The sequence below is a fragment of the Rhinatrema bivittatum genome, chromosome 2, assembly GCF_901001135.1.
Source record: "Rhinatrema bivittatum chromosome 2, aRhiBiv1.1, whole genome shotgun sequence".
Lineage (NCBI taxonomy): Eukaryota > Metazoa > Chordata > Amphibia > Gymnophiona > Rhinatrematidae > Rhinatrema > Rhinatrema bivittatum.
In genome coordinates, this window is record NC_042616.1 from 691,211,152 (window position 1) to 691,234,360 (window position 23,209).

At 45.9% G+C, this 23,209-nt stretch overlaps 1 protein-coding gene across 6 annotated transcripts in view; it reads left to right on the plus strand.

Moving 5' to 3' along the window:
* WWP1 (WW domain containing E3 ubiquitin protein ligase 1) overlaps nt 1–23,209 on the plus strand; it is a 398,863-nt gene that overhangs the window by 79,348 nt on the left and 296,306 nt on the right. For all 6 annotated transcript variants that reach the window (XM_029591608.1, XM_029591609.1, XM_029591605.1 and 3 more), the window contains one exon: nt 13,934–14,072. In XM_029591608.1, coding sequence (XP_029447468.1) covers nt 13,934–14,072 — 139 coding nt within the window. The remainder of the gene's footprint in view (nt 1–13,933; nt 14,073–23,209) is intronic.

The following is a 23,209-nucleotide window of genomic DNA, read 5'->3' on the forward strand; positions in this document are numbered from 1 at the left end:
GTGATTTGGAGTTGAGGTGGGATTATGTGAAGCAAGATTTTTATATTTTGTTTTTATTTGTTATTTTCTTTTTGGATTATGTATTTTGATAATTTTGTTTTGTTCTGTGGGTTCTTTTCTGTTGGTTTTAATTATGTGTGGGTTCCATTTTAAACCACTTTTATTATATGAATAGATTATGCGGTATATAAGTTTTATAAATAAATATAACTGCATATTTACTTGAGTGTAGCAGATGGACTCAAAACAAGTGGGTATAGCGTGCTCTTGCTAGCAGTTGGAGACGGATCTGACGTCAGCACGGGTACATATACCCCAACAGGAAGTGCAGCAACTCAGTAATTTCCGTCTCCAAAGCAGTTTGGAGCTTCCTAACGCTTGCTGAGCGTTCATCCAAATTCTACTCGACTAAATTCTTGAAGACTTCTACTTGAAGATCGAGCCCCGCACTCCTGCGGTGATACCCTACAGTCCCTCCCCCAGTTGAGTTTCCCGAGGCGATTTCCGTGGTCCCTCGGAGGTGAGAGCCTCGGTCCGGTGGCCGAATCGCGGCAGGGACCTAGCCCCCGAGTGAGAAGGGCTCGGGCGCGGCGTAGAGGCGGCCTCGGTCCCGACCCGTGCGCGGTGAGGACTTAGCCCCCGAGTGAGAAGGGCTCGGGTGTGGCTTAGAGTCAGCGGGTGCACTTCCTCGAGTGCGGCGGTGAAGGTACTTATCCTCTCCTCCCGCGGCCGGAGACCGCCCGGGTCACAACCGGGAAGCGCCGAAGATCAGGTAAGGCGTACATCTTGGTTTGGTCTCCGGAGAACGAGAATTAGCGGGGTCGGCCTCCGTGGCGGCCCGCCATTTTGCCTGCCTGTTCACTTCCGTGTTACACGCACATTGTTACACACAACGATTGGTTAGGCGCAGGCCGTAGAGCGCACATAGTTATGCGCACGCTGTTACGCGCACGTTGCTATACGCACAAAGTTGGGCGCACGTTACTAGGGTTACTAGGCGCTCGCTGACAGGCACACATTTATAGGGGCACAGCTTTCGCGCATAGCGATACGATACGTAATGGAGCGTATGAGAGCCCAGGCGTCCATGGAGTTGGGACCTCCAGAATCTGGCATTAGAGCTCTAGTCCTCTGCTCAGCATGCCATCTCAGAGCCACACAGAGCGAGGAAGCAGACTCCCTATGTGCCCAATGTGAGGAGGCCTTGGGAGTTCCAGGGCAGGGACGATCCCAGCCCTTATTAAGTGCCAGCTCCTCAGGAAACACCCCGGACCTCGCAGGCCGAAGTGAGCAGCCGGGGAATCCTAGGGACCTGGTGCCCCTGAGACCAGACCCTGCTTCTCTCTCCTGGGTGGACTTATTCAAGGGAATTCATGCCTTTGTCCAAATGCAGGCTGCTCCTCGACCGGCCCCATATGTACCTGATGACCCTGCCCCTGGACCTTCGAGGCCTAGACTCGGCCACTCGCCACCCGGGAGTCCCATTTATAGGGATTCAGATTGCTCTGAGGAAGAAGGTGAGCTTCCCGAGCACGGTGAACCTCCCTCGGAAACCGAGCCGTATCGAACCATGAGACGCTTCTTCGTTAAGGAGGATCTCCCTGACCTGATCTCTCAATGCCTGTCTCGGGACAGGCATTGAGAGATCGGTCTCGGGCCAGGGCACCCCAGGGTGCCCTGGTCCCGGGCCAGGGCACCCCAGGGGAACCTAGAATGAACCCCCTGCCAGAGGGCCTTCGTCAGACGACCCATCATTTTCCCCTCCTCCAAGCAGCACAGCAGTTGATCGATCTGGAGTGGAATGCGCCAGAGGCCTCATTTAAAGGGGGGCGGGCCTTATCAGGCGTGTACCCCCTGGACCCGGCAACTAAGGAGCTGCTGGCGTGCCCCAAGGTAGACGCCATAGTCTGTGCAATGGTGAAGCGCACGGCCATTCCAGTTGAGGGAGGGGCGGCCCTCAAGGATGCGCACGACCGGCGCCTGGACGCCATCCTGAGGCAAGCTTTTGAGGTGGCAGCTATGTCCCTACGAATCGCGACCTGCTGCACCGTAGTGACGCGTTCCTGTTTGTCACAAGCCAGGAACAACACCCCGGAGGAAGAAATGGAATCGGCTCTCTCATTCCTCACTGATGCTGCCTCCGACTTAGTTCGTACGGCAGCCAAGGGAGTGTCCTCATCAGTGGCAGCCAGGAGGCAGCTCTGGCTACGGAATTGGTCGGCCGACTCCTCTTCTAAGGCACGCCTTACCAGAATGCCTTTTAAGGGGTCTCTTCTGTTCGGCAGCGACCTTGAGAACTGGGCTACCAAGTGGGGCGCCTCTCCATTGCCCCGTCTGCCAGAGGACAGGCCAAGAAGGACCCAGCGCCCTCTGCCTAGGCCATCCAGAGGTGGAGGCTCTCAACGCTTCAACCCCTACAGGACTCGCTATCAGGCACCTCGTTTTCAGACCAGGAACCAGTCCTTTCGGACCAAAAACAACAAGAAGAGAACCGGCTCGGGTTCCGGTCCCGGCCGCATCCCACAATGACAATCAGCCGACCCATCCGGGGTTAGCAGCCATAGGGGGCAGGCTGACCCTCTTCTACTGCAGGTGGGTCGAGATTACTTCGGATCAGTGGGTCCTCGCCATCATCCGAGACGGGTATTACCTGGACTTTCTTCGGCTCCCGCCGGACAAGTTTGTGGAATCTCCTTGTTCACCCCTCAAGAGGACGGCACTAGAGATTACCTTGTGGAGACTCCTGTCCCTAAATGCCATAATCCCAGTGCCTGCAGGGGAGATCAATTCTGGGCATTATTCTATTTATTTCATAGTGCCCAAGAAGGAGGGCACTTTCAGGCCCGTCCTGGACCTCAAGTCAGTCAACCGACACCTACGGGTCCCCAGCTTTCGCATGGAAACTCTGCGGTCTGTCAAAAATGCAGTACAGCCAGGGGAGTTCCTCACATCCCTAGATCTGTCAGAAGCCTATCTACATATCCCAATCCATCGGGATCACCAGCGTTATTTACGCTTCAAAGTCCTGAACCAATACTTCCAGTTCAGAGCGTTACCCTTTGGGTTGGCCACCGCGCCGCGGACCTTCACCAAGGACATAGTAGTAGTGCCGGCGTCCCTCAGGAAGGAAGGAATCCTCGTCCATCCCTACCTGGGCGATTGGCTGATCAGGGCGAAGTCACCGGAGGAGAGCCACCAGGCAACCAACAGTGTTATAGCTCTTCTGGAAAGCCTAGGGTGGGTAGTAAACATGAACAAGAGTTCTCTACAGCCTTCTCAGTCGCTGGAATTACCTAGGAGTCCGATTAGACACCCAGGAAGACAGGGTCAGTCTGACCGCCAAGAGGAGAGCAAAGCTCCGGAATCGTCTGCAGGCCCTGCTGAGCGCCACCCGGCCCACAGCATGGGATTACCTACAGGTCCTCGGCCTTATGGCATCCACTCTGGTGATACCATGGGCGCGGGCTCATATGAGACCATTACAATGCGCCCTCCTATCTCGGTGGAGCCCACGATCACAGAACTACACCGTACACCTACCTCTACCAGCCAGACTGCGGGCTCAGATACGGTGGTGGTTGCAGCCCGGCCACATGAGCCGGGGGTCGAGAATGTCCTCCCCAACCTGGACCCTGCCCACTACAGATGCCAGGCTGAACGGATGGGGAGCACACTGCGAGGAACTCGCCGGTCAAGGGCGGTGGAACATCAACCGACTAGGGCTCCAGGGGCGATCCGGGAAACTACAGACCGGTTAGCCTGACTTCAGTGCCAGGAAAAATAGTGGAAAGTGTTCTAAACATCAAAATCACAGACATATAGAAAGACATGGTTTAATGGAACAAAGTCAGCATGGCTTTACCCAGGGCAAGTCTTGCCTCACAAATCTGCTTCACTTTTTTGAAGGAGTTAATAAACATGTGGATAAAGGTGAACCGGTAGATATAGTATACTTGGATTTTCAGAAGGCGTTTGACAAAGTTCCTCATGAGAGGCTTCTAGGAAAAGTAAAAAGTCATGGGATAGGTGGCGATGTCCTTTCGTGGATTGCAAACTGGCTAAAAGACAGGAAACAGAGTAGGATTAAATGGGCAATTTTCTCAGTGGAAGGGAATGGACAGTGGAGTGCCTCAGGGATCTGTATTGGGACCCTTACTGTTCAATATATTTATAAATGATCTGGAAAGAAATACAACGAGTGAGATAATCAAATTTGCAGATGACACAAAATTGTTCAGAGTAGTTAAATCACAAGCAGATTGTGATAAATTGCAGGAAGACCTTGTGAGACTGGAAAATTGGGCATCCAAATGGCAGATGAAATTTAATGTGGATAAGTGCAAGGTGATGCATATAGGGAAAAATAAGCCATGCTATAATTACTCAATGTTGGGTTCCATATTAGGTGCTACAACCCAAGAAAGAGATCTAGGTGTCATAGTGGATAACACATTGAAATCGTCGGTGCAGTGTGCTGCGGCAGTCAAAAAAGCAAAAAAATGTTGGGAATTATTAGAAAAGGAATGGTGAATAAAATGGAAAATGTCATAATGCCTCTGTATCGCTCCATGGTGAGACCGCACCTTGAATACTGTGTACAATTCTGGTCGCTGCATCTCAAATAGATATAATTGCGATGGAGAAGGTACAGAGAAGGGCTACCAAAATGATAAGGGGAATGGAACAACTCCCCTATGAGGAAAGACTAAAGAGGTTAGGACTTTTCAGCTTGGAGAAGAGACAACTGAGGGGGGATATGATAGAGGTGTTTAAAATCATGAGAGGTCTAGAATGGGTAGATGTGAATCAGTTATTTACTCTTTCGGATAGTAGAAAGACTAGGGGGCACTCCATGAAGTTAGCATGGGGCACATTTAAAACTAATCAGAGAAAGTTCTTTTTTACTCAACGCACAATTAAACTCTGGAATTTGTTGCCAGAGAATGTGGTTAGTGCAGTTAGTATAGCTGTGTTTAAAAAAGGATTGGATAAGTTCTTGGAGGAGAAGTCCATTACCTGCTATTAAGTTCACTTAGAGAATAGCCACTGCCATTAGCAATGGTTACATGGAATAGACTTAGTTTTTGGGTACTTGCCAGGTTCTTATGGCCTGGATTGGCCACTGTTGGAAACAGGATGCTGGGCTTGATGGACCCTTGGTCTGACCCAGTATGGCATTTTCTTATGTTCTTATGTTCTTAGAGGCACGGGCAGTCAGGTTAGCATGCCTGCGGTTTGCCCACAGACTCCGAAACCGAGCGGTCAGAGTGATGTCGGACAACGCCACCACAGTGGCATACATCAACCGACAAGGCGGAACCAGAAGCCGTCAGGTATCCCTAGAAATAGCCCCCCTGATGTCTTGGGCGGAAGCAAATCTCCAGGACATCTCCGCCGTCCACATTGCCGGGAAGGACAACACCACGGCGGACTTCCTCAGCAGAGAAAGTCTAAACCTGGAGGAATGGCAGCTGTCGCCCACAGCTTTTCAGATGATTGTGGATCAGTGGGGGACCCCGCGCATGGACCTACTAGCGGACAGGTCCAACGCTCAAGTACCCAGATATTTCTGCCGCAGGCGGGATCCTCTCTCCCAGGGGATCGATGCCCTGGTACAGCCATGGCCTCAGGGGATCCTGCTATATGCCTTTCCTCCATGGCCCCTGCTGGGCGCCATTATACACAAGATTCAGCGGCACAGAGGCCTAGTTCTTCTAGTGGCCCCGGACTGGCCAAGAAGACCCTGGTATGCAGACATGAGAAGACTACTGGCAGGGAATCCATTACCCCTGCCTCCACACAGGGACCTGCTGCAGCAAGGTCCCATCCTCCACGAGGATCCAGCTCAATTCTCTCTTACGGTCTGGCCATTGAGAGGGCTAGACTGAAGAAAAGAGGATACTCGGGGCCGGTAATAGATACACTCCTCCGAGCACGCAAGCTCTCCACATCACTAACTTATATCAGGATCTGGAGAGTATTTGAAGCCTGGTGCGACACTCACAGCACCAATCCACATGCCGCTAAGATCCCTATCATTTTGGATTTCCTGCAAGAGGGACTTCAGAAGGGTCTGTCCCTCAATTCCATCAAGGTTCAGGTGGCAGCGCTATCCTGCTACGGTCCCAGGAGTGAAGGCCGCAGCATTGCCACACACCCGGACGTTTCACGTTTCCTGAAAGGAGTCAAACACATTCGCCCGCCACTGAAGTGGCCAGTGCCCCTGTGGAACCTCAACCTCGTTTTGGAATTTCTAGCGGGACCCGCCTTCAGACCCCTTCGAGGCCTGTCCCTCCGTTTGTTAACCTTGAAGATGGTGTTCCTGCTGGCCGTATGCTCAGCACGCCGCATCTCAGAGCTACAAGCACTGTCCTGCCGTGATCTGTTCCTCAGGATCACTCCAGAGGCTATCCATTTTCGCACGGTTCCTTCCTTCTTACCCAAGGTAGTCTCACACTTCCACCTCAACCAAACCATTTCCATGCCAACCACGGAAGGTTTGAAGAAATCGGAAGAAGGTCGAATACTGCGCCATCTTGACATTGGCAGGCTGCTGTCCAGATACCTGGAAATGTCAGAAGCGCTACGAAAGACGGACCACCTGTTCGTCCTTCATAGCGGGAAGAAGCAAGGGGAAGCGGCCTCACGGTCAACCATCGCCCGCTGGATTAAAGAAGTTATGAAGGCGGCCTATGTAGAAGCGGGAAAACCACCACCTCTACGGGTCAAGGCTCACTCTACCAGAGCTCTGGCGGCCTCCTGGGCAGAAACTAGGATGTTGTCGCCGGCAGAGATATGTAAAGCGGCGACGTGGTCCTCCCTCCATACCTTCTCCAGATTCTACCGTCTGGACGTCCAAGCCAGGGAGGACACGGCATTCGCTAGGGCAGTCCTGAACTGACCTCGGGCAGCCTCCCGCCCAGTCCGGGAGTAGCTTTTGTACATCCCACTTGTTTTGAGTCCATCTGCTACACGCAAGGAAATGTGGAGATTACTTACCTGATAATCTCATTTTCCTTAGTCTATGCAGATGGACTCAGCATCCCGCCCGGCTGCCGGTATACATGAGGATTCACCGACTCACGGTAAGCCATGCTTTCTTAAATAGGGCATCCACCCTGCCGGGTGTTGACGCTTTCCGGTTGAGAACACTGGCGGTCTCAATTGGTCAGGGTAATCCTGTTCATTTAATCGATCGGTCAGTCACACATATATCCATAAAGCTTTTGCAAGGAAGATTACTGAGTTGCTGCACTTCCTGTGGGGGTATATGTACCCGTGCTGACGTCAGATCCGTCTCCAACTGCTAGCATGAGCACGCTATACCCACTTGTTTTGAGTCCATCTGCATACACTAAGGAAAACGAGATTATCAGGTAAGTAATCTCCACATTGGTAAAAAGGGAAACATTTCTAACCTGCCTTCACTGGGATTAAAGAAATTAACAACCTATAAAAATCCAGTAGTAAATTATACAAGTCCAAAAGAAAAAGGGTGGAAAGGAAGGAAATGATGAATACCTAATACGATATTAAATTAGAAATGAAATATGGCTGTTGTACAATTTAATAGCTAGATCAAAACAAGACTAGTCTTCCTTGCCATGTGCTCCAGGGTTGTTCAGTTAAGGACTGATTTCTTAAGTTTCCTGTGAAATGTATTGAGTATCAAATGGTAAACTTTGTGATTTATGGATGCTTTGGCCCTAACGATGCAGGTGCTGCAATCTCTGCATTTTGTCATCAACTACTCAAAATCCCTTCCCTGCCTGTCTCCCTGGCTGGACTTCATAGGATCCAGGTTGGACATGGCTCAGGCATTCTTGCCCCACGATCGGGCCCTTGCCCTATCTTCGTTGGCAACCTTGGTGCACAGCAGTTAGAGTGTAAGTGCCTGCCTTCTGATTCGTTTGTTGGGCCACATGGCAGCCTCACTCCATGTTATCCCATTAGCCCATCTTTGCATGCGCAGTGCGCAATGGACATTACGGTCGCAATGGTAGCAGGCATCCCAGAAGTTCTAGCCCATAGTCTTCTCTCGCAGCAGACTTTAGCCACTCAGATGAGGTACATTAGGCCCCTCCAAGGTGACCAAGGACCTGGGCTCAGTCACCATCTTCATTACTAGAATCTTGGATTAGCATTCCCTCACCTCTGGGATCTAAAGAGGGTTTGATGGGGATACCATCTGTTCCACCTCCAGAACTTTCAGAATACTCATTTCCCCTGGAAGATCTTTCCTACTCAATAATTTTGGACAAGCTTGGAAAAGCCTTTATGATAAATGTGCATAAGGAGAAAGGCCATGCACAAATGTTACGAGTCTCCTTCAAATACTAGATATACCAACAGATCCAGCAGCTCTTCCAATCCATCAAATCCTGCAAGAATTAAAAATGCAATTTTGGGAATATCCTGTTACCTGCATCCCAGTATCAAGAAAACTAGACTTTAAATACAACGTACAAAAATCTTCAGGGTTTGGCATTGTGTCTATCTGTAGTGGTAGAATTGTCTTTAAAGAAATACTCTCATTCTCCACCAGGGAAGGATCCTAGACAATTTTGGGAAAAAATGTTTTAAAGCTCCATTCTAATTGCAAGGATTTCTAACTACCAATTCTACATGGTCCAATATTTACATGACAGTATACAAAAGCTGAAGCCTTTTTTTCTGACCAGGGATAGTGGCATCACATTCTCTCAACCACTTTTAGATGCTGAAGAATATATAGGTCATTGGAGAATGGCGAGATTCTCTACAAGACAGAGCGTTGCTTCTCTTAGACTGAGTGACTATTCTCATGTCACTCATACACAGCCTGACTACACATCAGTCGACAGCTTGTTCTGGACCACATGGCAGCAGCGATCCATGTGGTTCCTCTAACTTGTGTTTATTTATGATATTTATAATGGGGGTTTTATTCTCAATGGGACTAATTCACTCAGCCTTTGTCTAAAAAAAGAACACATTTCAATAAAAATGAAACAATTTGTGCTGGTGGCTAGACCCTCTCACCCTTCAGAAGGGGACTTCATTATGTTTCCCTCCTCTTCAAGTGACATTGGTGACTGATGCCTCAAAAAAAGGATGGGGGAACCCACATCGGCTCATTTTAGACCTGAGACTTGGTCATTCCAAGAAAGACAGTTTCAAATCAAACTCTTGGTGACAGCGATTATTTATTTCTCTTTGCAATGTCTTCCAGAAGGTTGAACTTACTGGGGTAGATTTTAAATATTTGCGCGATCGCGTACTTTTGTTCGCGCACCAGGCGCGAACAAAAGTACGCTGGATTTTATAAGATACGCGCGTATCTTTTAAAATCCGGGGTCGGCGCGCGCAAGGGGGTGCACATTTGTGCAACCTGCGCGCGCCGAGCCCAGCGTGTGCTGCCTGTTCCCTCCGAGGCCGCTCTGATTTCGGAGCGGCCTTGGAGGGAACTTTCCTTCGCCTTCCCCTCCCTTCCGCTACCTAACCCACCCCCCCCCCCCCCCCCCCCCCCCCGGCCCTATCTAACCCCCTCCCTTACCATTGTTGGCAGATTTACGCCTGCTAAAAGCCCCCGGGCCGGCGCCACGCCCCCGGGTCCGCCCCCGAAACGCCCCTTTTCGAAAGCCCCGGGACTTACGCGCGCCGGCACGCAGGGCTTTTAAAATCCGCCCCACTGTGTATTGTATTGTGGTGTTCTATGTTCTTACTCTGGAGGACCTATACATGCCCCCAGCTGTGCAAACCTGGGAAGTTTAATAAAAAATTATTGTGACAAAAAAAAAGAAATAAATGAGCATAATCCGATTCACTTTCGTGAAAGTCCATCTTTAATTAGACAGACAATCATGTCTCAATATTCTATATATAATACAAATAAAGAAGAACAGGCTAATAGACTTTTTGCCTAGAAGTGATACAGATATGGAAATGGGTGACCAAACATCATGCCAAGCTGCAATCAACCTACCTTCTGGGAATCTCCAACATGCTAGCAGACTGGCTCAAAAGAGTCTTTCAGCCACACAAATGGTCTCTGCAGCAATCAACAGCCAACATGGTGTTCAGTCTGTGGAGTCTACCAGCAGTAGACCCGTTTGTTTCACAACAAAAACAGAAAACTGGAAAAGTTTTGCAACATTGTTCCCAGCAAACTCAGAACAACTCAGGATACTTTTCTGCTTGACCGGAATGCAAATCTCTTGTATGCTTTTCCACTGATCCCACTGATATCCAGAATAGTGCAAAACGTGCTCAAAGATGGGGCCCATCTGATCTTCATAGGTCCAATGTGGCACAGATAAGTTTTTGATTTGCATATCTGGAAAGTTCTCCAATCTCTTGTCCTATCTGGGCTAGATTATTGTATTGCCTTACATAAGAACATAAGAAATGCCATTCTGGGTCAAACCAAGTGTCCATCAAGCCCAGTATCCTGTTTCCAGCAGTGGCCAATACATGTCACAAGTACCTGGCAAGTACCCAAACATTAGACAGATCACAAGCTACTATTGCTTATTAATTACGGTCATAGCAGTTTATGGATTTATTCTTTAGAAACTTATCCAAACCTTTATAACACTTTCCTGCTAATTCTTTGCGGTCCCTTTAAAATTGTTCAAAATTTAGCGGCCCTCTTGCTTACCGGAATAGCCATTCGTGAACAGACATCTGTCCTTAAATCACTATGCTGGCTCCACTTTACCGGTGTATCCAGTGCAAACTAGCAACTATAATTTTCAGTTTACAAAACAATGCTTCATCTCCCTGGCTTATCTTCTTCCTCAGTCTATATCCCAGTTATAGTCAACCACACTCAGGGTGACCCTCTACCAGAAAAATTCAATGCAAAAAAACACCTTGTTGAAAAAAGATTTTACTATTTTGGCTGTCACAAGAAAACAGTATTTAAAGGTGAGCAGTGTTGGTTTCATGACTAGGTTACCATTAATATCCTACTCATTAACTACTACTAAAGCCACCTTGTTTTCTTGCAATCAGTTGAGTATTAAAATGATTTTTCTAATTTTTTTAATAGTTTTTCATGCATATCAAACCTTTTGCTTAATACTTTTCAATAATAATTTGATGAATGCATACCATATGCTCCATTAGTGATTGTTTTTCTTATAAGCCAAAAAAACCAACATTTCATTTCTCAATTCTAAATAGCTTTAGTAGTCCAAAAAAACTTAGCTTTGTGATAACATCCCAACGTGGTTGCATTTCAAAGAAAAATCCTTCATCGGAGTTCTACAGTATCCTTGATGTTAACAGAACAAAATCCATGTTCTTCTGTCAACAGTCTGCATTCCATCTCATCTTTAAATATTGTTTTCTTTTGAGTAAAATCTTTTTTCATCAAGATGTTTTGCCCTTCAATCATCTAGTTTAGAGATATATGACTTCCCATCCCCTGTAGCTGCACATGTGCGTGAAATCCAGGCGAGAGCATTCTCTTATCATAGGTCCTGTATTATGGAACTCTTTACCTGCAACTGTACGCAACTTTAAAGAGCCGAAAGCCTTCAAGATAATGTTAAAACCCTATTTGTTTAAAACTGAGTTTGATCCTTCTATTTAGATTTTTGATTAGACATCTTATTCCCCTGTGCTGGCAGTCATGATTATGATACTTTTTTTTGTTGTTGTTTTGTTTGTACTATATGCTTTTATGTGGTTACTGTGTGCTTATTTTATATACGTAAATTGTACTCTGTTCCGAATTATGGAAGGGTGAGTAATAAATATGTTAAGTAAATAAATAAAATAGTGAAGCTATACAGCAGTCCTCCAAACCATCTCAGGGTCTGATCTATTCTTATTAACTCAAGAAAGAAGATGCCTTTTCCATCCAAACCTTGCATCCTTTAATCTGATGGCTTGGATGTTAAGTGCTCACTAATCTCTGGTTTGTCCTTGCCAAAGGAAATTGAGGACATCATAGTATCTGCAAAAAAAAAACATGAACTAGGAGAGCCTATGGCTTTAAATAGAAAAGATTTTCTGCATGGTGTTAGTAAAATTCCTTGGACCCATTCTTATGTGAATCCAAGCTTGCTTAACTTCTTGCTTTCTCTGTCTGCTTCAGGATTCATCACTTTATCAGTGAGTACATCTCAGTGCTACAACCACTTACATATTCAAGAATAAATGTATCTCTACTCACCTGTTAGTGTCCAAATTTATGAAAGATGTATGGCAGCCTAAACCTTCAGTCGCACATCCATGTTACCATGGGATCTAAATCGCACAACTCATTAAACCACAGTTTGAACCGTTGGAGTCTGCTCCTCTTAAGTTTTTAAATGTTGAAAGTACTGTTCTTGGTAGTAGTAACATCAACCAAAAAAGGTCCATGAACTTCAAGCTTCACCCTACATGAAATTCTTCCACAATAGGGTAGTGCTCTACACTCACCTAAAATTCCTACCAAAAGTTGTATCAGCTTTCCATGTTAATCAAGCCATCATACTTGATATGTTCTTTTCAAGGCCACATGAAAGTGAAAAAGCCCTTCACACCTTGGACTGTAAAAGGGCCTTGATTTATTACGAAAGAAGAACCCAGCCACATCATCAAGCTTCCCAGCTCTGTCTCTTATGATCCTAATCGTCTAGGCATAGCAGTGGCCAGACAATTATTATCTAATTGGCTAGCAGATTGTATTGTACATTACTATACCCTAGCAAGCATCCAGATTACAAATTGAATCAAGGCTTATTAAGTGAGAGCCATGGCAGTATCAGGGCTCATCTACGAGCTGTATCTCTCAAAGACATCTGCAGAGCTGCAGCTTGGTCATCAGTACATACCTTTGTGTTCCATTACTGTGTGGAAAGTTGATCGAAGAATTGCAGTAAATTTGGAAAAGCAGTTTTACGTAGCCTTTTTACCCAGTAGTCTACTTTCCATGGTGGGGTCCGGATTGCTTTTCAGTACTCACTTTGCTGCAATCTTCAGCTTGGGACTCTCCACATGTCATGGCTAATTCAGCCCTACTTATTAACAGAAAAAGCAAGCTTGCTTATAAGCAGTGTGTTCCATAGATAGGATGAAATAGCCATGCTAAATACCCACCTGTCTCCTTGGAGAGCTAGAATTAGGTGTCAAATCGACTGAGGGGGGGCTCATGAGATAATGCTTGAATGGGAATTCCTATACATGCTCATAGAGCAAAAGATCTACAAGCATAAAGAGAGGTCCATTCGGTGCAGTTGGATGATGTCACCTACATATCATGGCTAATTCTGCTATCTATGGAAAACACCACTTACAGTAAGCAAACTTAATTTTCTGATGTCAGAGAAAGCGGCCAGTGGCTTCAAGCATTATCCAGAATGTGGGCAGAGATCCAAAGCTATCACAAAACGTGTTACAAAATGTCCAGATGAGGATCATGTGCCCTATGACACCTAAAAGAATTCTATCACCCTGTTAGCAGGACAATTGTCTTTTCCCCCTGTTTTTGTTGAAAACAACCCTTAGCTAGGGAGTCCCATGTATATGATTACAGTGAATTGCTGGTTTTCAAAGAAAGCAAAATTGCATGTCTCTTATCGATCTCCTCTTTACCAGTCTTATAAATTCTCCCAGTTCCCTGTAGCTACGTGAGCGTGGGAATGCAGGAACTATTGTATGTTCTAGAGAGAGCTTGAAGCTTTTCGAAAAAGCTCTGGAAATGTTCCTCGCATTGCATGGCTCAAGACATCACCCCATATGTATGACTGTCTTCAGAGCAACAATAAGCAATGTTGCTTTCTTTGTGTTTGTCATTTATTGTGCCCACCATCCTTCTCATTTTTCACTGACTTCTGAAAGCTAGTCACAAATTTGTTTAATAAAAACTTGATTCGTTGTGCATAATTTTGGTAGATGTTAACATAGATTGTCTTAACAGTGGAGCCACATCATTCATTGTGTTTTAATTACATTATAGTTTCCAGTGCCAAACTGAAAAGAAAAAAGAACTGGTTTGGGACGTCTGTTTATACAGAATTAGCTGCTGATGGAGAAATCAAGAAAACAGCCAAATCAAATAGCTCTTCTAATCCAAAATGGGAAGAGCAGTTAACTGTGTAAGTAGAAGACTCTTGCTTTATCTTGTAACTTGTAAAGCAAAAATGTGATTTTGAAATTAGGTTGAATTGTCCTCTATCTTGTACTCCAGTTTCTGTGTAGTAAATCTTAGTAAAACAGGGTGGCCCATGGAAAAGTAGTCTGCTTCCAATACCAGTGCATTGGAGGCAGACTACTTTTCCATGGGCCACCCTGTACTATGTAAGCATAAACATTTTAAACATTTAGTTCAGTTTGTGAAGGTGGTGAATAGCTGGAATTGCCTAGTGACAGAGAGGGTACCAACCAAAACTTTGATAATATTCATGCACGCCAGAAACAGATACAGAGAGCAGTGAATGTGTATAAGTGAGGCACATACCGTATTTTTCGCTTCATAAGACGCACCTAGGATTCAGAGGGGGAAAATTAAAAAAAAAAAAAAAAAAAAAATTGTGCTAAACCGGCTCTGTCCCCGGGCTTCTGTGCGTCTTATGGAGCAAATTAGGGGAGTGCATAACATTTTTTTCTCCCCATTTTGTTTTCGGGTCTGGGGAGGTCCATTTCGGTCCATTCCCCAGATCGGAAAACTTTTGTCTTTCTAATTCTGTGGGAAACCTCCCCCCCCCCCCCCCCAAAAAAAAACCCAAAAACATCCCAACACTTTAAATTAACAACCCCCCACCCTCCTGACCCCTCAAGACCTGCCAAATTAATTTACTACAGCCCCCCACCCTCCTGACCCCCCCAAGACCTGCCAAAAGTCCCTAGTTTTCCAGCGGGGGTCCAGGAGCGATCTCCTAGATTTGGGTCATCTGTTGCCAGCAATCAAAATGGCGCCGACGGTCCTTTGCCCTTACTATGTCACAGGGGCTACCGCTGCCATTGGTAGACCCCAGTGACATAGTAAGGGCAAAGGACCGTCGGCGCCATTTTGATTGCTGGCAGCCGACGGCCCAAGTCCAGGAGATCGCTCCTGGACCCCTGGTGGACCACCAGGGACTTATGGTAGGTCTTGGGGGGGTTCAGGAGGGTGGGGGGGGTTGTAGTAAATTAATTGGGAAGGTCTGGGGGGGCAGGGCTTTTGTTAGATTTTTAATTTTTTTTATATTCGCTCCATAAGACGCACAGACATTTTCCCCCCACTTTTGGGGGGAAAAAAGTGCATCTTATGGAGCGAAAAATACGGTAAGTAGTTGGGCTGTTCCTGAATTCATTTGGTAAATTTAAAAACAAAACACAAAAAACCTTGATTATTTATTATTTAATTTTAGATTGTAAAGCAGATTTGGTTTTGATCACAGAAACTTGGTTATCAACTGAGTCCTTTCTCAGCTGTGTCCAGAGGCTATCAGACTGTACTGGTGTCTCGAATAGGTAAAAGGGGGAGGAGGAGTAGCAGTTTTTAATAAAAGTTGGGTGATAAGGAAAAATGATGCAATTTTTCCTGCTGATTTTGAGGTATTGTATTTGAAATGTTTGATACCCTGTGTTTTTAATCTGCTTTTAGTGTATTGCCCTCCCAATGTGTCACGAGTAACTTTTACTAGAATGTATTACTATGGTAGCACTGGAGCACCATTTTTGTTAGTGGCAGCAGAATGTTTTGTATTAGGTGGATGAAGAGGAGAATTGGTGGGTTCATACATTTTTTTAAACTGATTTTGCTAGATACTGGTCCTACACACCCAGCAGGTCACGTTTGATTTTGTAATGGGATCCACAGTGTTGCGCACGGATTTTGCTTTTTATTTTAGAACTTCTTGGAGTGTGCTGTGGAGTGATAATTTGATATTGTGTTTTTAGTACCTAAAGGGGGTAATATCTGAGAACATAAGATGGAAGAAAAAACTAGAGGTAGAATAGACATATCCCAATTTAATGAAGTTGTAGAAGATGTCATGCAGGATTTTGAGATGGGTTCTGGAGGAATATTGGTTAGTCAGTGGTATGGGGGGAGGGGTAGAAAAATTTCTAGATGCTATAGCATCATGGAGATTGGTTTAAACAAAAAACAGTTTACTAGTGAGTTATGAAGTTTGAAGAAGAAAGTATGAGATTATGGAGAAAGCATGGTTCAGCTTTTAATTTTAAAAAAGTGAAGAAATCTGTATCACTGAGAGGTGGTTTTAGCAAAAAAAAAAGTTTTTCAGAAGCAATAGGACTGACTACTTAAAGTACTAGAATTTTGTATCAGATAGTGAATAAACTATTAGGGCAAGAAATGATTTATACCTTTGATCCTCGTTTAGATCTGTTTTCAAAAAAGATTGCGGATTTGAGGATTGGTTTTATAGAAGAGGTGGTGATACAGTTTACAGAGCTTGAAGGAAAGGTGGAAATCCAAAAGGAATATAGACTGTTTTGATAATTTGGGATTTTTGGAATTTAAATATTTAGAGGATAACTTTAAAGCAATCACTCGCATGCCCATATACATGTGCATGCATATGAAAAAGTAAATGAATACACTTTTGCACTTATCCGGATAAATTCCACATTATCTGTCTAAGTAGTTGCATGTATCCAGATAGCTGGACAAGGAGTGGGGTTTTTTTTTTTTTTTTTAGACTTATCCAGCTATCTGACATACAGCTCAATACTGTAAAGTGTGGCCACGGTTACCCTGCTCCTAACCTGCTTTCTACTCACTTTCCGGCCGCGTTAGCCCTTCCTGCGATACACAATCCCCTTTAACCGATTTTTACCGCCTCTTTAAATCACCGGGTAACCCCTTCCGCACGCGGCATTTTTTTATCAGATGTAAACGAGTGAATTAGCTATTCCCTCCCATACAGTAACGTGCGCCCCGACTATCGCTATTTTACCCTGCCATTTTGCCCCGCGTTTAACCTGCTAACACCGCCTACCCCTACCCCTGCATTAGAGGCAAGCGTTAAGGGTAGACGGCAAACTTTCCCACAAAAGAAAACCTAAAATGGGTATAAATACCTTGGATGTCACTTTCCGAATCCCCCATCTCCACACGGGCGTGCGGTCATCGAGGCGGGAGCCGGCGGGCGTGCGTTCATCCAGGCGGAGGGAGCCGGCGGCGAAAGCGGCCTCCAGCAGCCCTCGCCGGCAGTGAATGAATGCACACCTGTGTACGCCTTTGCAATTTCGGTGCTCAAGGCAGGGCATTAGAGAACGCCGTCGTCACATGCCGTGACGTCAAACATCGTGACGTCACACCTTGAGCGCCGAAATTGCACGGGCATACACAGGTGTGCATTCATTCACTGCCGGCGGGGGCTGCTGGAGGCCGCTTTCGCCGCCGGCTCCCTCCGCCTGAATGAACGCGCGCCCGCCGGCTCTTGCCGCCGCCACCTGGATGAACGCGCGCCCGCCGGCTCCCGCCTCGATGAACTCGCTCCCGGCTCGAACGCGCGCCCGCCGGCTCCTGCCAGTAAGTTTACTTTTTTTACACTTTATTCCCTTTTGTTTTAATTTTCGCCCTGCGCCTTGCTTCGGGAGGGGGGGAACCATCCACTTCCTAGTACCTGTCATTTCAAATATCAGTTGAAATGACATTTGAAATGACAGGTACCAGCGCACCCAGGATACTGTATAGGCGCTGTATTAAGCGCCTATACAGTAAAATGGGTTGCGCGGGCCTAACGCTTCGCCTAATGCTTCGCAGAGGCAGCTTGCATTTGCAAGCAATTTAAATAGAGTATCGAGCGGTATGTGAGCAGGACTGTGCGTGCGGCGAACGAGGGTGCGCCTGGCACTGCCTCACTCTTTCTAATGCGTCCTTACTGTATCGACCTGATAGCCAGATAAGTAGTGTTTTAAGACTTATTTGGCTAAGTTAGCGGCTTTGCTGCTATTACCCAGATAAATCGGAATTTATCCGGATGAGTACAGGAATTTATTCTAAGTCGGTTTTTACAAGCATAATTTGGGAGATTTTCTAACATGAGCACGTCACTGAAATCACCAGTTTTTCCAGTCCATCTGCAGGTTATCAAGACCCTCCTGGCTTTTCAGCCTGAAGTTTCCCCCATTTCACTTGGACCCCCATCCAGTCAGTACATAAGAACATAAGTTGCCATACTGGGTCAGGCTGTGAAGGACCATCATGCCCACCATCCTGTTTTCAAAAGTGGCCAATCCAGGATGCAAATACCTGACAAGTTCCCAAACATAAAATAGATCCTATGCTACTAATGCCAGTAATCAGCAGTAAGTAAGTCAGCTTGATTAATAGAAATTTATGAACTTCTCCTCTTTCTTGTCCAAACCATTTTTAAACTCAGATAAGCTAACTGCCTTAATCACATCCTCTGGCAACAAATTCCAGAGTTTAATTATACGTTGAATGAAAAAGAATTGTCTTCGATTTGTTTTAAATAAGCTTCTTGCTAACTTCATGGCGTGCCCCCTAGTCCTTGTATTATCTGAGAGAGTAAATAACTGATTTACATTAACCCATTCTAGTCCTCATGATTTTATAGTCTTCCATCATATCCCCCCCCCCCCCCCCCCGCCTCAAATGTCTCTCCTCCAAGCTGAACAGCCCTAACCTCTTTAGCCTTTCCACAAAGGGAAGTTCTGTCACCTTTATCATTTTGATAGCCCTTCTGTGTACAGTCTCCAGCACATCAATATCTTTTTTGAGATGCGGTGACAGAATTGAACACAGTCTTCAAGGTGTGATCTCACCATGGAGAGATACAAAAGCATTATGATAGTCTCAGTTTTATTCACCATTCCCTTCCTAATAATTCCTAATATTCTGTTTGCTTTTTTATCCACTGTAGCACACTGAGCTTACAATTTCAATGTATTGTCCACTATGACACCTTGATGTTTTTAATGGGTGCTAAATCCTAACATGAAACCTAACATCGTGTAACTACAGCATGGGTTATTTTCCCTATATACCTCACCTTGCACTTGTCCACATTAAATTTCATCTGTCATTTTGATGCCCAATCTTCCAGTCTCACAAATTCCTCCTGCAATCTATCACTAGCTGCCTGTGATTTAACTACTCTGAATAATTTTGTGTCATCTACAAATTTGATTACCTCACTCATCGTTCCCCTTTTCAGATCATTTATAAAAATATTAAAAATTACCAGTTCAAGTACAGATCCCTGAAGCACTCCACTATTTACCTCTCTCCAATGAGAAAACCAACCATTTACCGTATTTTTCGCTCCATAAGACGCACCTAGGATTTAGAGGAGGAAAATGGAAAAAAAAAATTTTGTGATAAACCGGCTCTGTCCCCGGGCGTCTGTGCGTCTTATGGAGCAAATTAGGGGAGTGCATAACTTTTTTTTTCTCCCCATTTTGTTTTTGGGTCTGGGGAGGGCCATTTCGGTCCACTCCCCAGATCAGAAAACTTTTCTTTCTCTGGGACCCCCCCCAAAAAAAAAACCCATCCCAACCCTTTACATTAATTAACAACCCCCCACCCTCCTGACCCCCCTTCAAGACCTGCCAAATTAATTTACTACAACCCCTCCACCCTCCTGACCACCCCCCCAAGACCTGCCAAAAGTCCCTGTACGTACCAGTATCAGTCCAGACGGTGGGTTATGTCCCTTGTCCAGCAGATGGAGTCAGAACGAAACTCGAGGAGGGGGAGGTCCTATATAACCTCACTGCCCTTACCTCAGACCTCAGTATCGTCTGACTCCAGCAGATGTGAGCAGGGGACTGTTTGTCCCCAGCACCTGAGTTTAGGCTTTCTAGGCTACTTGGAGGGATCAAAAAAAAAAGAATTTAGAAGTATAGAAGGAAGAAGCCACCTGCCTTAAGGGAGCGGGGTCTTGCTGACAGGTCTGTTCCTCAGCTTGTTTCTTCCTTCCCTCTCGCTTCCCCTCTCTCTCTCAGTTTTCTGCCGGTTTTTGGGGGTAAGTGGTGGTGTTCTTTCCTTCTTACCTAAGGTAGTCTCGTCCTTTCATCTTAACCAGTCGGTTGAGCTACCTTCATTTTCCTCTTCAGACTCCAGAGATCTTCGTAAGCTCGATGTCCGGCGCAGTTTGATGCAATATTTGGCGACCACCAATGACTTTCGGCTCTCGGATCATCTGTTCGTCCTCTGGTCGGGTCCTAGGAAGGGTCGCATGGCTTCCAAGGCTACCATCGCACGTTGGCTGAAAGGGGCGATCACTTCCACTTATATTGGAGCTGGTCGGCTTCCTCCGTTGGGAGTCAAGGCGCACTCCCTTCGTTCGCATTCTACTTCCTGAGCAGAGAGTACGTCTGTTTCTTTGCAGGAAATCTGCAGGGCAGCTACATGGAAGTCGCTCCACACGTTCTCGAAGCACTACCGCCTGGATGTTCGGGCGCCAACTCTTGTTTCCTTCGGGGATAGTGTCATTCGAGCAGGGCTGTCTTTGGCCCACCCATAGGAAGGAAGCTTTGGTACATCCCACCGTCTGGACTGATCCTGGTACGTACAGGGAAAAGAAAATTATTCCTCACCTGCTAATTTTCGTTCCTGTAGTACCATGGATCAGTCCAGACGACCCTCCCTGTGCGCCGGTGGGGGGCTGTTCGGGGGTTCGCCTCTGCTCGACTGTATTCTCGGATACACCTGTGGTCTCCCTGGGGATTCAGGGGCTATCCTGTGTTCCCCAGTCCTGTTGGCAAGTCCCCCTGGAGGGCCTTGCTTTGAGGACACCTATCTAGTGTGTTCTTCCTTTACATTGAGAATGATTGGATGCTTGATCCCTCCGCCTCTTCTCCTCTTGGCTTTGCTAGGCTAGTTACTGAGGTCTGTGGTAAGGGCAGTGAGGTTATATAGGACCTCCCCCTCCTCAAGTTTCGTTCTGACTCCATCTGCTGGACGGGGGACATAACCCACCGTCTGACTACTCTGATCAGAATTGTCCTCATATCTCCATGAATATTTACTCTGAGCCAGAATCAAAGGTTGGCAGTTCGATCTGAGACTGCATCTGGTTAGAAAACAATGCCTTTGTGAGAGTATGTCTTGCCTGTTAGTGTCTAGACCTCAGTGAACTTGTGTGCCTTGGGGAAGCTGCTACTCCTGAAGTACTGGAAATGGACACTGGTGCAGTGGTCCTCGATGATGCTTCTCCAGGAGCTGACATTAGGGCCCTTTCACTGGATGCCATAAGTTTTCAGCAGAGTGGAAATCAATTTGCAAGGCTTCTGATGAAATTGATGCCAATGTGCCTGGGCTGACAGCTCTAATGATTAAATGCTACTTGGATCCTTTATTTCAATTCCTCCTTGAGATCACATATTTTCTTGGGATATTTGAGGAAGATTGGTGGCTTGTATTTGAGTTCTTGGAGCTTTGGCAATTTTTTGATTTTGTTACAAAGGTGAGCTGCCCTCAATTTGGAGGATTTACAGCCACAGCCAGATTCTTCCTGCTTCCATCATCACATACTGATGTAGACCAATGCTTTTTGGCCTTTGCCTGATGCCCAGCATCAATACTTCTCAATGCCAGTAAAGATTTAAGCGGATTCCTTCAATTTGATTGGATAGAGTTAAGCTAAATGATGGTCTGAATTCCTGGCTTCCGTGGGTGCTCAATGTTGAGGGAAATCAATGTTTTGTTGATGCACTGCCAGCATTGGTTACTGCTTCTGGGACCAGATTTAAGTTTTCTGCAGAATTTCTGAATGAGCCTTAGGCAGGAGTTATGTCCTCTGGGCATCATCTTCCTACACATGAAACATTCTGAGACGACATGGACATCCCCCATGCAGTGCATTAATTTATCACAGGGATCCATGAAAGACTTGATGTGCCTGTAGTAAAGACACTTATTGATGCTGCTAGTCTGCTTCTCTTAGTGACATCTGCCAAAACATTGAAACATAGAAACATAGAAATGTCGGCAGAAGAAGACCAAACGGCCCATCAAGTCTGCCCAGCAAGCTACGCACTTTATCCATTTTTTTCCCCCTTTTTCTCTCTCCCACCTGTTACTATTGGCTTCCAGTACCCTCCAGCCCTAATTCCCCACCACTCCACCACCAATTTAGAGAGCAGCTCCGTATCTGCATCCAAGTGACATCCAGCTCAATTAGGGGTAGCAACCGCTGTAACAAGCAGGCCACCCCCTTGCCCCATACTCTTACCCACCCCTGTTTTTATTTTTTTTTTGTTTGTTTTTTATTTTTTATTTTTTTGGAGATAGCAGCCCTCCATCCTTCCGCTCCGTGAAGGTGGAACACTAACTACTAGCCACTGGCATCCCGCTCCGTGAATGCCTCTGTGGCTACTGCCGCTCCGTGCAGTGTTTGAATGCCTCTGTGGCTACTGCCACTCCGTGCAGTGTTTGAATGCCTCCACTTTATTCATGCCCTCTAGACTTGATGGATCCACAGTGTTTATCCCACGCCCTTTTGAAGTCGTTCACAGTTTTAGACTTCACCACTTCCTCCGGAAGGGCATTCCAGGCATCCACCACCCTTTCTGTGAGAAGTGGTGAAGTCTAAAACTGTGAACGACTTCAAAAGGGCGTGGGATAAACACTGTGGATCCATCAAGTCTAGAGGGCATGAATAAAGTGGAGGCATTCAAACACTGCACGGAGCGGCAGTAGCCACAGAGGCATTCAAACACTGCACGGAGCGGCAGTAGCCACAGAGGCATTCACGGAGCGGGATGCCAGTGGCCAGTAGTTAGTGTTCCACCTTCACGGAGTGGAAGGATGGAGGGCTGCTATCTCCAAAAAAATAAAAAATAAAAAACAAACAAAAAAAAAATAAAAACAGGGGTGGGTAAGAGTATGGGGCAAGGGGGTGAATCAGATGACTCTCTTTAAGAAAAAACTGATACTGCTTGATGGATAGATGCCGATACATATGGCACTTAACAAAAAAATGTAAAAACTTACTGATGCATTTGCTGTTCTATAGGAATAGTTAAAAACTTTGTGGGGACAGTGCAAGGTGATATAAAATTGATTTTGATTAAGATTTAAATGTAATGTTTTTATTAATTATAAATGGTGATTGTAACTCATCTAGAATTAGAATGGAGAGAATAATAAATAGCTTTAAACTTTACATAACAAAAAAACTAAAAAAAAACCTGATCAAAATACCTACTAAGCGAACCTAAGAAAGGTGAGAGGCCTTGTGACAAAACATGCAAAAAAATTTTTCTCTCGGAGAATCATGCAACTGTTAGGCGCTACTGAAAAACAAGAGGT